At 32.0% G+C, this 12,751-nt stretch overlaps 2 protein-coding genes across 3 annotated transcripts in view; both read left to right on the top strand.

The window, feature by feature from the left end:
- The first annotated feature begins 125 nt into the window (after window positions 1–125).
- LOC106100213 (E3 ubiquitin-protein ligase NRDP1) lies at window positions 126–6,162 on the top strand. Of its 2 annotated transcripts, none has more exons than XM_013278992.1 (7): window positions 126–584; window positions 653–795; window positions 1,519–1,601; window positions 2,263–2,468; window positions 3,362–3,517; window positions 4,169–4,299; window positions 4,855–6,162. In XM_013278992.1, exons 1-7 carry the CDS (start codon window positions 495–497, stop codon window positions 4,991–4,993), a joined length of 948 nt encoding a protein of 315 aa, XP_013134446.1. In that variant the 5' UTR covers window positions 126–494; the 3' UTR covers window positions 4,994–6,162. The 2 variants fall into 2 exon arrangements, with proteins under 2 accessions (XP_013134446.1, XP_013134445.1); XM_013278991.1 differs by having other exon boundaries at window positions 3,362–3,520.
- Window positions 6,163–6,676: 514 nt separating this feature from the next.
- Window positions 6,677–12,751, top strand: part of LOC106100185 (proteasome-associated protein ECM29 homolog) — a 23,679-nt gene continuing 17,604 nt past the window's right edge. The window contains exons 1-14 of the mRNA XM_013278946.1: window positions 6,677–6,814; window positions 6,892–7,010; window positions 7,172–7,300; window positions 7,548–7,666; window positions 7,911–8,036; window positions 8,132–8,243; window positions 8,705–8,844; window positions 9,506–9,602; window positions 9,676–9,765; window positions 10,026–10,111; window positions 10,182–10,294; window positions 10,995–11,150; window positions 11,785–11,923; window positions 12,328–12,444. Coding sequence (XP_013134400.1) covers window positions 6,763–6,814; window positions 6,892–7,010; window positions 7,172–7,300; window positions 7,548–7,666; window positions 7,911–8,036; window positions 8,132–8,243; window positions 8,705–8,844; window positions 9,506–9,602; window positions 9,676–9,765; window positions 10,026–10,111; window positions 10,182–10,294; window positions 10,995–11,150; window positions 11,785–11,923; window positions 12,328–12,444 — 1,595 coding nt within the window. The 5' untranslated portion in view covers window positions 6,677–6,762. The remainder of the gene's footprint in view (window positions 6,815–6,891; window positions 7,011–7,171; window positions 7,301–7,547; window positions 7,667–7,910; window positions 8,037–8,131; window positions 8,244–8,704; window positions 8,845–9,505; window positions 9,603–9,675; window positions 9,766–10,025; window positions 10,112–10,181; window positions 10,295–10,994; window positions 11,151–11,784; window positions 11,924–12,327; window positions 12,445–12,751) is intronic.

Here is a 12,751-nt window from a genome sequence, read left to right as displayed (position 1 = left end):
ATTTTTATACAAATTGCATTTTCTTTTTTAGTAGTTTAGTAATGGATAGTTTTTTACCACGCGTAGTACGTATTTCAACGTTGATGTTGGCAATACTTTGGTAATTCAGTAAATTATTTCTTGATATTTGCAACATTTGCAAATGCATCTTTAATAAAATAATGTGCAAAGTGTGAACAGTGTAGTGAACTTTATAGTATTTTCAAATCATTTTCAATAACTAAAAATTAACAAAAGTTTGATTAGGTATATTATACAGTTATACACTCTGCGGGGTTGCTGGTTGCTTATCCACCAATAATTATATTCAATGCACTTGCACATGCGTACAACTTAAATTTTTCTTGCTATTTACTTAATTCACTGGAGTTATCAGTAAATGAATTCACAGTTAAAGTGTGACAGTTTGTAATTCATAAAAAGCTCATAATAATATCACGAACATAGTAAATAATAGTAAAAATAGCTAATGTTTACTATTGTTGAGAAGAATAATGGGCTTTGATATCAAAAGATTTCAAGGTGACGTTGATGAAGAACTAATTTGCCCTATATGTTCAGGAGTTTTAGAGGATCCGTTGCAGGTATGGTTTGATTCTAGACATTTTCCATTAAATGTGTGTGGATCGTGTAAATAAAAGAGTGTTTTTAGGCGCCTGCCTGTGAGCACGCATTTTGTCGTGCGTGTATAACTGAATGGATAAGTCGGCAGCCCACTTGTCCTGTGGATCGTCAGGCGGTCACCGCAAGCCAGTTGAGACCTGTTCCAAGAATACTACGCAACTTGCTTTCCAGGTTGGTGTGATTTCGCAACTTGTTATGTGATTCTCATTGCAACATTGAAATCAGGTTATGTTTTGATTGATTTTTACATGTTTATCTCGAAAAACCTATGTAGTAAAACTATTTTTTTTGATTCAGTTAATTCATATTTTAAGCAGGATGCTATATGTTTGAGAGGTAAACTTATTATTACATTGGACAATGATTTTCTTCAACTATTTCTGTATACATTGTGTATGAATATATACATAAAATATATATTTGATAGTTGAAAAATCAATATAACAAAATCTAGAATGTAAAGATAATAAAGACATTGTAACACTAACAAGAATTCAGCATTTATATGTATGGTGATTCATTGGCACACTATATTTATATGCATGTCAATATTTATGTATGCATGAATTACATTATAACATGATATGTCTGAAAAGACAGTTGCTGTGAGTTTACATTGTCAAAACATTTGTACAAAAGAATCTTATTGGACCAGATAAATAATTCTTATCAGTTACATGATGAATATTTGAATTTAAATTATTCTTTACCAAATTTATATCTTTCCGAACTGAAAGAAGATAGTTTTTATGTCTATATCATAGACTTAAAGTTTTTGGTCTTTAAAAATTTCCCGAGCCACTGAAGATGTAAAACAATCTGATAAATGAAATTGAAATCAAGGACAAATGTTTAAATATTTTTTATTTATATAGATTTTTGTTGTTGTTTCAGACTTTGTACAAGCTGTGACAATGCACCTCACGGGTGCAATGCAGTTTTGAAACTGGACTCTTTAGCCTCACATCTTGTTGATTGTTAGTATACTTTTACATTTTTATAGCATTAGTCATTTCAAACATGTTATAAACACTATCTGCATATTTAAATAATATTGTTTTGTTTCTCTGTATAAATATTATTTTAATATAAATTATGCAATGAAAATTATATTACTGTTACAAATTAAGACATAAACATAACAAATAAAGGCTAACATTTACCAAAACTGAATTGTTTACATTACACTTTAAAACTACAGAATTTACTAAACCATATCATTCAATTACAAGTAAATTATAAAATTTCCAATGACAATATAACACAGTGTAATGGTCTCCAATAGTAAGTTTGTCTATACTAATATTATATTTTCTATGCTTTATACTTTGATATAATTTAAACATGTACTCTAGTGTGCTGGCAACATCATACATTTTGAGGATTCAATTAGAATCCTGTAATTTTTTACAAAAACTCCTGAGCCAATATATATAATTTGTATATAATAGTTTGTCTTTATTTGTAAAAGTGTTTATTGTTGTTTATTATAATTGTTTAATTATTATATCTTACTGGGAAATTCAACTATTGTTACTTGCATTACTTTATTATTTAAGTTTCATTTAATAAGAGTAATAGGGATAGCAATATGTTTATACAGTGAAAACCTATTTAAATAATCTATTTACAATCCAGGTGAATATAATCCTAAACGACTAATGCCATGTGAAGCGGGCTGCGGTCTTGTGATACCTAAAGATGAGTTGGCAGAACACAACTGTGTCCGAGAGCTGAGGGTGCTGATTGCGTCACAGCAAGGCAAACTTACAGACTACCAACAGGAACTCACGGAACAGAGACTGATAATTAATGAACACAAAAGAGAGTTAGCATTGCTAAAGGTGAGTTACAATGACTTTTCCTTTGTTTACAACTAGCTTTGGTCCGCGTCTTCGTCTCAGTGAAATTAAGAAAACAAAAGTAAGTAGCCTATGGGTTCTTACAGACTATCTTCTACATCTATACCAAATTTCATCAAGATCCTGTTTACAGGTTTAGGCTACAAGTTCTAAAAAAACATCCATCCATCCATCTAAACTTTTGCAATCATAATATTAGTAAGATTAAATCAACAAAAACTCCTATGTAAGCAAAATAAATGTAACTCAAACCCTATTGTGGAAAAACATAATTATAAATAAAGTTTTAGTGATTGAATATTATTACCTTTTAAGGTTACATTAATGTATTCCAGATGATGAATAATTCAAAATATGGAAATAAGCAATTAAATCGAAATTAATTCATTTTCATTGAAAATTACTATTCAATATATGACTTTCCTGGTATTTAATATTAACGTATAATTTGACGTAATTCTGTGGTTATGATTCATTAATATTTGTTTAATCTAAATAAATGAGTATTGTCAATAAATAACAGTTTTTTTGGTATCATATAAAGGGATCTGTGTAGTCCATTGCACATTTCCCGGACACCCTGTATAAGATTTGCCCTACCAAGTGGCCAATTCTGAACGAAAATTCTTATACTGATATTTAATTATTTATTTAAGTACAACCACAATATATATATTATACACTTACAATTAGTTAGTTCAGTGTATCATTTCTTTTAAACATGTAAATACTGGTGTATAACATTTGCTAGTATTTATTTAATTAATAGTATTAGGTAGTATTATATTGATAAACTATAACAATATAATTACGTGATCACGTGACCTTCACAATGATAGCCAAGATTATGTGTTGAAGTGGTGAATGTATGACAGGAGTTCATGCGCGCGATGCGTGTGTCGAACCCGGCGATGCGCGCGCTGGCTGACCAGATGGAGCGCGAGGAGGTGGTGCGCTGGGCCAGCTCGTTAGCTCGCGCTCGCGTCACTCGCTGGGGTGGTATGATATCGACACCCGATGACGTCCTGCAGGTGGTAATACACTTACTTTTACCAGTCGCTATAGTGATAATACACTGAAATTAAATCCTTAATGTTTTTGCCACACTCAGAGTTTTTTATTGGTTACTAAGAGGCACATTAATGGTAGATTTCTTATACTAAATTAGTATTTAAGAGGGTCTGTTTAGTGTATACATTTAGTATACCAAGCAGGACCTATTAACGACTCTTGAGTGCAGCAGTTTAACGTGATTTCTCTCTTCCCCTTCTTATTTCAATCTATTATTTGGTCTATTTCATTAATGTTTATTCCGCCACAGATTTTTCATTCTATTTTTAACTTTTATTAATTTTACAAAGCAATATCTGCATTGAAATCATATGTGTCGAGGAGTTTCGTTTCAATCATAAAAAGTTTTGTTGTATAAAATGAGTAAAGAAGTAATGCTTATTTATTATTATTGATTCCAATGTCATTGCGAAAAGTATGCAAAGTTGTAACAATAAAATTAGATCATTCTCATTGACTGAATAATTTGAGGTCATATTTATAAACTGGATACAATAGCATAATCATAAACATTACTTTATAAATGAATTCCGATTTCATATGATTAGATCTAATTATTATGAATAACCATATTTTTTTATTAAAACTTCGTATTTTTATTTTATTTACAGATGATGATTAAGAGAAGTTTATCAGAATCTGGCTGCCCCTCTCATATAATTGATGATTTAATGGAAAACTGCCATGAACGGAGGTGGCCTCCCGGTCTCTCCTCCTTAGAAACTAGACAAAATAATAGAAGGTAAATAATCTAGTTTTTTACTAACATTGTCATTGATTTTGAAATGTTCATAAGTTAGTGAAAAGTACTAAATCAGATACTAAGACATTTTTATTATAAAATGTCACTATTACATTCCCATGCCTGTTGGGTTGTTGATGCTTGAAAAAGTTATGTAATTATTCATATGAGAAAGTCAGTAGTTAATGGTGTCAGTACTAGTACTACTTGGTAATCGTCAAGGCACATAACTGTATAACTTTAACATACATATAACTTTGTTACTTGTTATACATGTTAATTTAGATTCTTTTAAGGCTTGTTTTGATTTATGTTAGTTAATCATACATAGAATTTTTGTGTTTCTACATCATATACTTACCCGCACAATTACATTGCACATGTTTGTTTTCTTATTGTAAGCGAAACATTGTGTTTTTTATAATATCTTTAAACCTGAAGCAATATTAACTTATTAAAACTTTCGTAATACATTATACTAAAGAAATTAAGCAATATTGTTTACTATATTGTTTATATAAATTTTATGGTACTTAAAAATATTCTTGTTTTCAGGTTATATGAGAAATATGTGTGCAAACGAGTGCCCGGCAAGCAGGCGGTGCTGGTGCTCCAGTGCGACAACACGCACGTCGATGACCATATGATGGTGGAGCCCGGGCTTGTCATGATATTTGCACATGGCATCGAATAATGCTAAAAGTGATGGAATTGTGAAAGACTCAAGTTTGGATTTTAAAACGTAAAATGTTAAAATTGCTGTAACACATGCCATTTACCACTCTGTTAATGTTTCTTGTACAATTAATTTTATTGATTTGTATTGGGTACACACTATTGTTTAAAATCACTGAACATTTGACTCATTTTTTTTATTTACAAGTTACAGTTAGCTAAATGTATTTATGAAACAATTAGAAGAACTAATTAAAAGTTATCACAAATATTGAACAACCATGTGGTCAATAATGCTTTCTAATGTGAATGAGTATGTAAATTTCTACTAACATCTTAAAATAACTTTGTGTATGTGCACATATAAAGAAAACCACCTAAAAACCTATTTTGATTTTCATAAACATAGTGTGTACTCTTCTTTATGTCTGAAAGTTGTGATTTGGTATTTTGGATAAAGAATAATAAAACTTTTTTTTCTCTTCTGGATAATCAATGTAAGATTTCAGGGTGTTCCAAATGTGGCATGATATTAGATATTGTATACAGTAGGGTATGTTCTACTGTGAGTTTCAATTGCAGTGAGTTACGATATATATTGTTATCTTTATTTTCTCTAAAAGAATAAAAGAAATGACTGCAGTTAAAACCCACGGTTGATCAGTTTTCATACAAAAAGAAAATTGGATGATTTGTGTGTTGGTTTATGTTTACTTAGACTAGCAATTCTAAATTTTTGTACGTATTAATGCAAATACAAGTGTTTACTGAACTGAATAAGCGATATTAGAGGTGCAGATAAGTTACAAAAAAGTGATTAAGTTCCAAGTTTGTATTAAAGTTGCGTTAGTTGAATAAATTTGTGTGAAATTTTGAGAAGCATTAGCGAAAAGTGCATAGTCAATGCTTATAATAATTAATCCTAGTTAAGATATAACTATTTTTTAACTATAAAAAGAGTGTTTCGGAAATGTGACCAGATTTATTTTGGTTTTAAATTAAATAAAATCACGGTGACTACTTTTTTATTACGATGAGAAGAATGTAAATGTTTTAGTGTAATGGCATTTCCGTATTTTTACTTATGTGATATTTACTCGAGGTTTTTCTCGTTCATAAATTTCGAATTGTCAAAATAAAAGTAATATATTTTAGCTCAATTTGGAAATAAAAAATTTTTTTTAATGACTTTTTGTTTCTATAATAATACCTTACCTTCTGAATCATTTCCTTTGACAGCATATTTTAATTTTACCATCTACCCAGGTGGATTTTGTAGATTGAGACTTCGTTTAAAAACGACACCCTGACTTGTGCTGACCTTGCCCACTCAGTAACGATACAGACAGTACAAATATTTAGAAAGGCGGCAGTGTCTAATTATCGGTATGTCGTCCAAGAACATTTTATTGAAAATGACGTCATCGTCCCAGGTTTCAAATTATTTCGTACGGGTTATAAGACAAAGGTCGGTTGTGCCGGTCCTGTGTATAATAATAAATAACACATACTGATAGATATATATAAAATAAGATAAATAATGAAGAAGCCTCATAACTATAACATTTGAAAGATGTAAACTTAGTGAAAATTAAGGTGAATTTATAACTGCTTTGGTCTTGATACGTTTTAACTCAAGTTTAAAACTAAAGAATGTCAAATAAACGTCAGAATTGACATTTAATGTGATGTCTCTTGTCAGTCGGTTTTTGCCTGTCATCGTGTATGTTGTATTATTTAAAATATTTATGCTATTCTTGACGAAATCTACTACTTAAATGCATAAAGATGTCTGAAATGGAAGTTACAGAAAGTGGAAGTGATTGCTCTAACGATCTACGTAAGTGTATGCGGTATGGGGAAATTATATTTATTTTATAACATGTCTCTACATCTGGCTGTCTGTTTTTCTCGTAGTTCTTCTTGATCGAGTATTTTTGAGGCTTGGAAATGCGGATTCCGATGAACAGCTGGAGAGCTGTCTTAATAGATTCCTTCCTCCTGTTATCCTGAAGTTATCATCACCTCATGAACAAGTTAGTTTGATCTGTATATTTTAGTTGCTTATTTTATTATTTATTCAAGTTCTGAATTGGTAAACTAAATATAACATATTTTGCTGTCGATTTACACAGGTTACTGCTAAATATTACTTTAAAGTACTGCTATGATACATTAAATGTGGTTGACATTTTAGGTTCGCACAAAAGTAATGGAGTTATTGGTGCATGTGAACAAGAGAGTGAAATGCCGAGCTGATGTTCAGCTGCCGGTGCAAACCTTGCTACAGCTATATAAAGATCCTGTTGCTAACAGTTTTATTGTTGTAAGTATTGACTAAATATGTCAATAAGACTAGAGACAGAAATTAGTTGCAAATTCATCAATTTCTTTGTACTATAATTAAATGTTTACATTAGTTAAATCTGTTTCTACTCAATGATTGCTTAAAATCTTAATCACAAATCTTTTTCAAATTAAATATGAATATGCCATATTTAATTAGAAAAAGATTTGTCATATATCAAAAGGAATGAATAAATGTCTAATGTAATATCTCTAATTTCTTTCAGAATTTCTCTAAAATATACATAACAATGGGATTCCCAAGACTGCCTCGGGAACAGCAACTTAGTTTAGCGCCTTCATTGCTTGAGGCCATAGAGAACAAACCTCAACCCCATCAAGATGGGTATGTTTTAATTTCCTATTCTTCATATTCTTCCACCTGACTTAAGCATAAATAGAAAACAGTTGTCATATTAAAAGGATATCAAACATCTCAGAACACTTTCTAATTCTTCCAGTTTCCATTTTGCGCTACATTTCTCAGTAACCTTGTGAGATCTTCATTGAACCCATGGGTTTCTAATTGGATGGCTTTGGGAAGCGTTTTTCAAATGATATTCTAAGTAATGTTTTATTATTGTTTTCAGGATTTTAATGCTCATGATGCCTCTCCTAGGTGAAATAAAAGACTCAGATCTGAATTTGAAGGAAAAACCTAAAGTTTCATCTCTAATACTGAAGTTTGCATTGGATATTTTACTGTTACCTTACAGGTGAATAGATTTGGTACATTTTAAACTATTAAAAAGTCCCATTATAGAAAATATCATGGATTTACTTGTTTTCTTTCTTCTAAAATGTTATCCAGGGCTTTACCAAATGCGGGAGAGAGTGAGTTCCAAGTACCGCCAGGAATGAGTATGAAAACATATAAAAGGATAGTTGCTAATAACCAATTGAACCCCAATCAATTAGAAGAGGTGAGTACAACTTTTAATTAATAATTAATTATGATATTACCATTACATTATTATGGTGATGCATACCTGTACATATCGGCTAAGAAATTCAAAGATATGTGTGAAGTCAACCAACCTGCACTTGGCCAGTGTGGTTGACTATGTTGACTATGACCTAGTCACCCCTAACTTAGGGTTGGCTCCAAGCCCCTCGGTGGGGACATATAGTGAGCTGGTGATGAAGATGGTGATGGTGATGGTGATGCATGAAATACTAATTTTTTGCTCTTGAGTTTGTCTGTATGAAATAAAAAAATCTAGTATTAAACATAGCCTATATTTCAAGTAATTGATTATGTACCTTACTAATCGCAAATATTAAAATTTGTCCAGTAGTTTTTGAGTTCATTCATTTCAAATATAAAAACCTAGATAATATTAAGAACAGGCTTTTTATTATTATAATGTGTTTTCTTTTGTAGATGAAATTATCAATAGTGAATTTCATAAGCAAGGATGTGTTCAACATGAATGATGTTCTATTGCCGCTGATCGTGGCGGCGGCAGACTCGCGGTTCAGTGTTGCCAACCACGCGAATAGCCCGCTTATTAGAGTAAACAGGTAACATGCCATATCCTAAACATGTTTGTCAACAACTATATGTTGCTCTCTTTGCCCGCACTGTATTAAAACATACAAAGAATGAAGCTTAACAAAGAACAAAGTTATCTTTTTAGAATGTGACATTTTTCAGAGATGAATCGTATCCCATATGCTAGACCAGGCTTTGGTTTATTTTTGTTGCAAATATCAATAAGATATGTTGAACTGTTACAAAATTATCGAGTAAACATTAGAAAATAAAATAAATGTATCCTTTGGGAACCGTAATTGTTTCAAAGATCAAAAGTAGTTTTCTTCTAGACTATTCTTTACATGTATATTTCTTTAAGATCCATTTAGTGAGAGTTAGAAAGTAAACTCTATGAAATTCCATCCATCCATTTTTTTCCGTTTTATTAATTTACTTTTCCATCTTACTTCTTACTAATATTATAAAAGCGAAAGTTTGGGTGGATGGATGTTTTTTAAAGTTTGTAGTCTAAACGGTTGAATTTAATTAAATTTTGTATAGTTGTAGAGGATAGTCTGGAAGAACACATGGGCTACACACTTTTGTTTTGTTTTTTAATTTCACGAGGACGGAGTCGCGGGCGAAACCTTGTTTATAATATTAGTAAGGTTAAATAAAAAAAATAAAAATAAAAAACTTTGTTACCAGTTCAGTAGAGTGGTCTCAGCCCGCAGTAGTGGGACCTCTGTACTCGCTGTACCTCGGCACTTGGGGCGGTCTGAAGGTGCCACCGGATGATCGTAAGGTAATAAAATAAACCCAGTTAAAAAAATGGTCTTTTTTAATACAGGCAGGCTAAAAATTCCTTAAAATTTTAGGTTCCCGCTTGCACAAGACTACGTTTAAAGTTAATCCAATATTTGAACAAAGCAACAGGACCCGCTATAATGTTCCCGCATTGCGTTCAGGTAACAAATATTATTTCAATTCTGTAACCATATATACAGTAAACCCCCCTTCAACGTAAATTTCGTACTCCCATGTAACGCTTAAATTCCCCCCTATAACGCCAATATTCACATTTTTAAAGAACCTCCCTGAGCTTTATGTCTTTGCCTGTTGTTACGGGGATTCCTACAACGCGGAACCTTTAACCGCGTTATAGAGAAGTTTACTGTAATAAATTCCAACAAAATGAGGTAAAATTCTCACTCTGCTCTATTTTCAGGTTGTGTTTTCATCATTATTTGATCCAAATACAAATTCCCGTCTCAGGAACATGGTGTTGATGTTTTTATTGAATGTTATTAACAAGTAAGTAATCAAAAAATATAAAAACAATTAAATCATGTTCTATGGATAATCTGTATTCTATTCCTCATAGTGGTGATTCAGAGCAGTTAAAGAAAGTGGGCACAGTGTTCCTGCATGGTTTGCTGAAGCTGGTCAGATCTGAGGAGTACGCTGACCATCACTCTAAAGCCTATATGTGCTTAGGTATGTATATACCTACATTAAATGTGAATATTTGGTTGTTTTATTAACTAAACAACAAGAATAGTTTATTTAACAAAATTCTCTAAAGTGTTTATTTCACCCCCTGTTTTATTTCCATTTATTACAAAATATAGCCAAACATGATCTAGAAAAACCTTCGTTATATTGAGGAAAAAATGGAATTGTTTTATTTGATTTTGTTAGATGTGATGTTATAGAGAAACCGGGAGTTTTATATTCTTGGTTAACCAAGAATATAAAACTCCCGGTTTTATTTTTATTCTTATAGCTTAAGCTATAATCTCATATCTTTATTTTCTTGTTTTTATATATAATATATTTCACATGGTTTTTTTTAAAAAAATAACAAAATAAAACATATTATATAAAAAAATAGAAGTCCACCGGCTGCGGAATCCGATGACTCAAGCAACCAGTGGTCAGGGCTGCAGAGACAGGAACCTCCTCACTATTCGTGCGGTTTCTAAAATAACCGCCTTTTGAATCGGGCCCTTAATCCAACTGTCTAGCGAGAGCTTCTTGAGGTGTTGGTCGATAGCTTAAGCTATAAGATTATTATCATTCTCTAATAAGTAATTTATTATGTTGTTAATTTTTCTTAATGGTCAAGTATAATTATTACGTAACAACAATTACTATGCCAAAATAGTATTGGATATGTAAAATAATGCTCTTTCAGGTCGTTTGGCGATGAAATGTCCTGAAAGTATAAACAGACAGTTCACGTTACTGGAAGAGTTGGTAAAGAAGATTCCAGAAGCTGTACCTGAGATGAAGACGGCGCTGCGAGACGCACTGCTAGATATGTCTGTTGCCTACACTATGCATAAACCAGGTTTGCATATGGTCCTATATATTCCTACATAAACAGTAATACAAATATTACCTTACTAGCTTTCAAGCGCGTCTCCGTCTGAGTGGTATTAAAAAAAAAGAAAAGTATCATATGTGTTCTTCCAGACTATTTTTTATCTCTGTTCAAAATTTTATCGAGATCCGTTTAGCAGTTTATTCTACAAATTCTAATAAACATTTATCCGAACTTTCTTAGTTATAATGTTGGTAAGATTTCCGTAAAGCAAAACTATTGGTAATAAGTTGATTTAGTAGGACAGTAATAAAGCAATTCTAATTATATCAATGTAAGTCTTACGAATCTATATTAAATCTCAAGTTGGTCCAAAGTACCTATTACTACTTAATAACCTATTCACAATGCTTTTTAAATTCGTAGCTAATCTATAAATATGTTAACAAGAATAATGGGATTGATATAATTCATGAGTTTTTATTTTTTTCTCAAATGTCACTTAAAAACCACAATTTCATACAAAACACATTAGATATCTTTATTGTGTTACAATTGTTCTACTTGTAAGAGGCGTGACACTTGAAAAAATAATTAAAAATACCAGTCACCCAAACATAAAGTAAGCTTCGAGTATATATGATGATCTGTATTCTTTTAGAAGGTAATGAAGCGATGGACACGTCAGAGGCGGGCACCAGCAACGACATGGACGTAGATGAGGGCTCGGAAAGCAAGAAGTCGCGCCCCAACCCTTACGACGAGCCGCAGGCGCTGGCGCTCTACGCACTGCTCGACCAGTCAGTTACTAAATATTGCCCTCTCTATCATTCCCTTTGATAAAACAGAGACAATAGAGTTTCATGTTTAGATTCAACCATATATTAGGTCTTAATTTGATGTCATTTTTACCGATTTATGAAGCTAGGGATGTGGTTGATGGTTTTAACGTAAACCAAACGAAATAGTTATATTTATTTCAACTAGTTGATTTTATTAACAAAATAAATAGTCTATAGACCGAAGATTGATGGCGAAAATAAAAAAATCAATTATCGATTCCTATGTAAAATTAATAATGAATTTAACTAGTTTAACCAAAATAAATCAAAAAGATAGAAAGATGATTTGTTAATTCAACTAGTTTTAATCAACGCATATTCTTTTACCTTTTCGTAATATTAAAAGGTATTTCTTTGAACAGCTACATGCATAGCGAGGATCCCATGATCCGCTATATCGCCATGCGCTACTCCTCCGTGGTGTTCCCTCAGGACTACGTGCCCTCGCGGTACCTGCTGCTGCTGGCGAGCGGAGACAGGTAAAAACATACTGCATACTAATATAAATTATTGTGAAAGTTTAAATTGATGGATGTTTGTTACAACCTACCTCAAAAACTTAACAATTCATGATGGAATATGGCACAGATGTAGATAATAGTCTAGAAGGAGACATATGCTACCTACTATGTTTTTATATTCCTTGTGGAGTCGCGGGCATAGGCTAGTATACTGTAAGAATATATAATATATAATTACAGTGGTAGAGCCCGCATCCAGCATTTGCTGGAGCACGAATGGCCCGCTCGCCCGGTGTAATACCACGACCACACGAAGACAGGCGTG

The sequence above is a fragment of the Papilio polytes genome, unplaced genomic scaffold, assembly GCF_000836215.1.
Source record: "Papilio polytes unplaced genomic scaffold, Ppol_1.0 DF824069.1, whole genome shotgun sequence".
Classification (NCBI taxonomy): Eukaryota; Metazoa; Arthropoda; class Insecta; order Lepidoptera; family Papilionidae; genus Papilio; species Papilio polytes.
The sequence above is the reverse complement of the archived record's forward strand: the minus strand, read 5'-3'. Positions and strand labels throughout refer to the sequence as shown.

Coding starts and splice junctions, on each gene's coding strand:
- LOC106100213 (XM_013278991.1), top strand. CDS start 495: ATGGGCTTTGATATCAAAAGATTTCAAGGTGACGTTGATGAAGAACTA. Junction 1,602..2,262: donor AGCCTCACATCTTGTTGATT/GTTAGTATACTT, acceptor TTTACAATCCAG/GTGAATATAATCCTAAACGA. Junction 2,469..3,361: donor GAGAGTTAGCATTGCTAAAG/GTGAGTTACAAT, acceptor AATGTATGACAG/GAGTTCATGCGCGCGATGCG.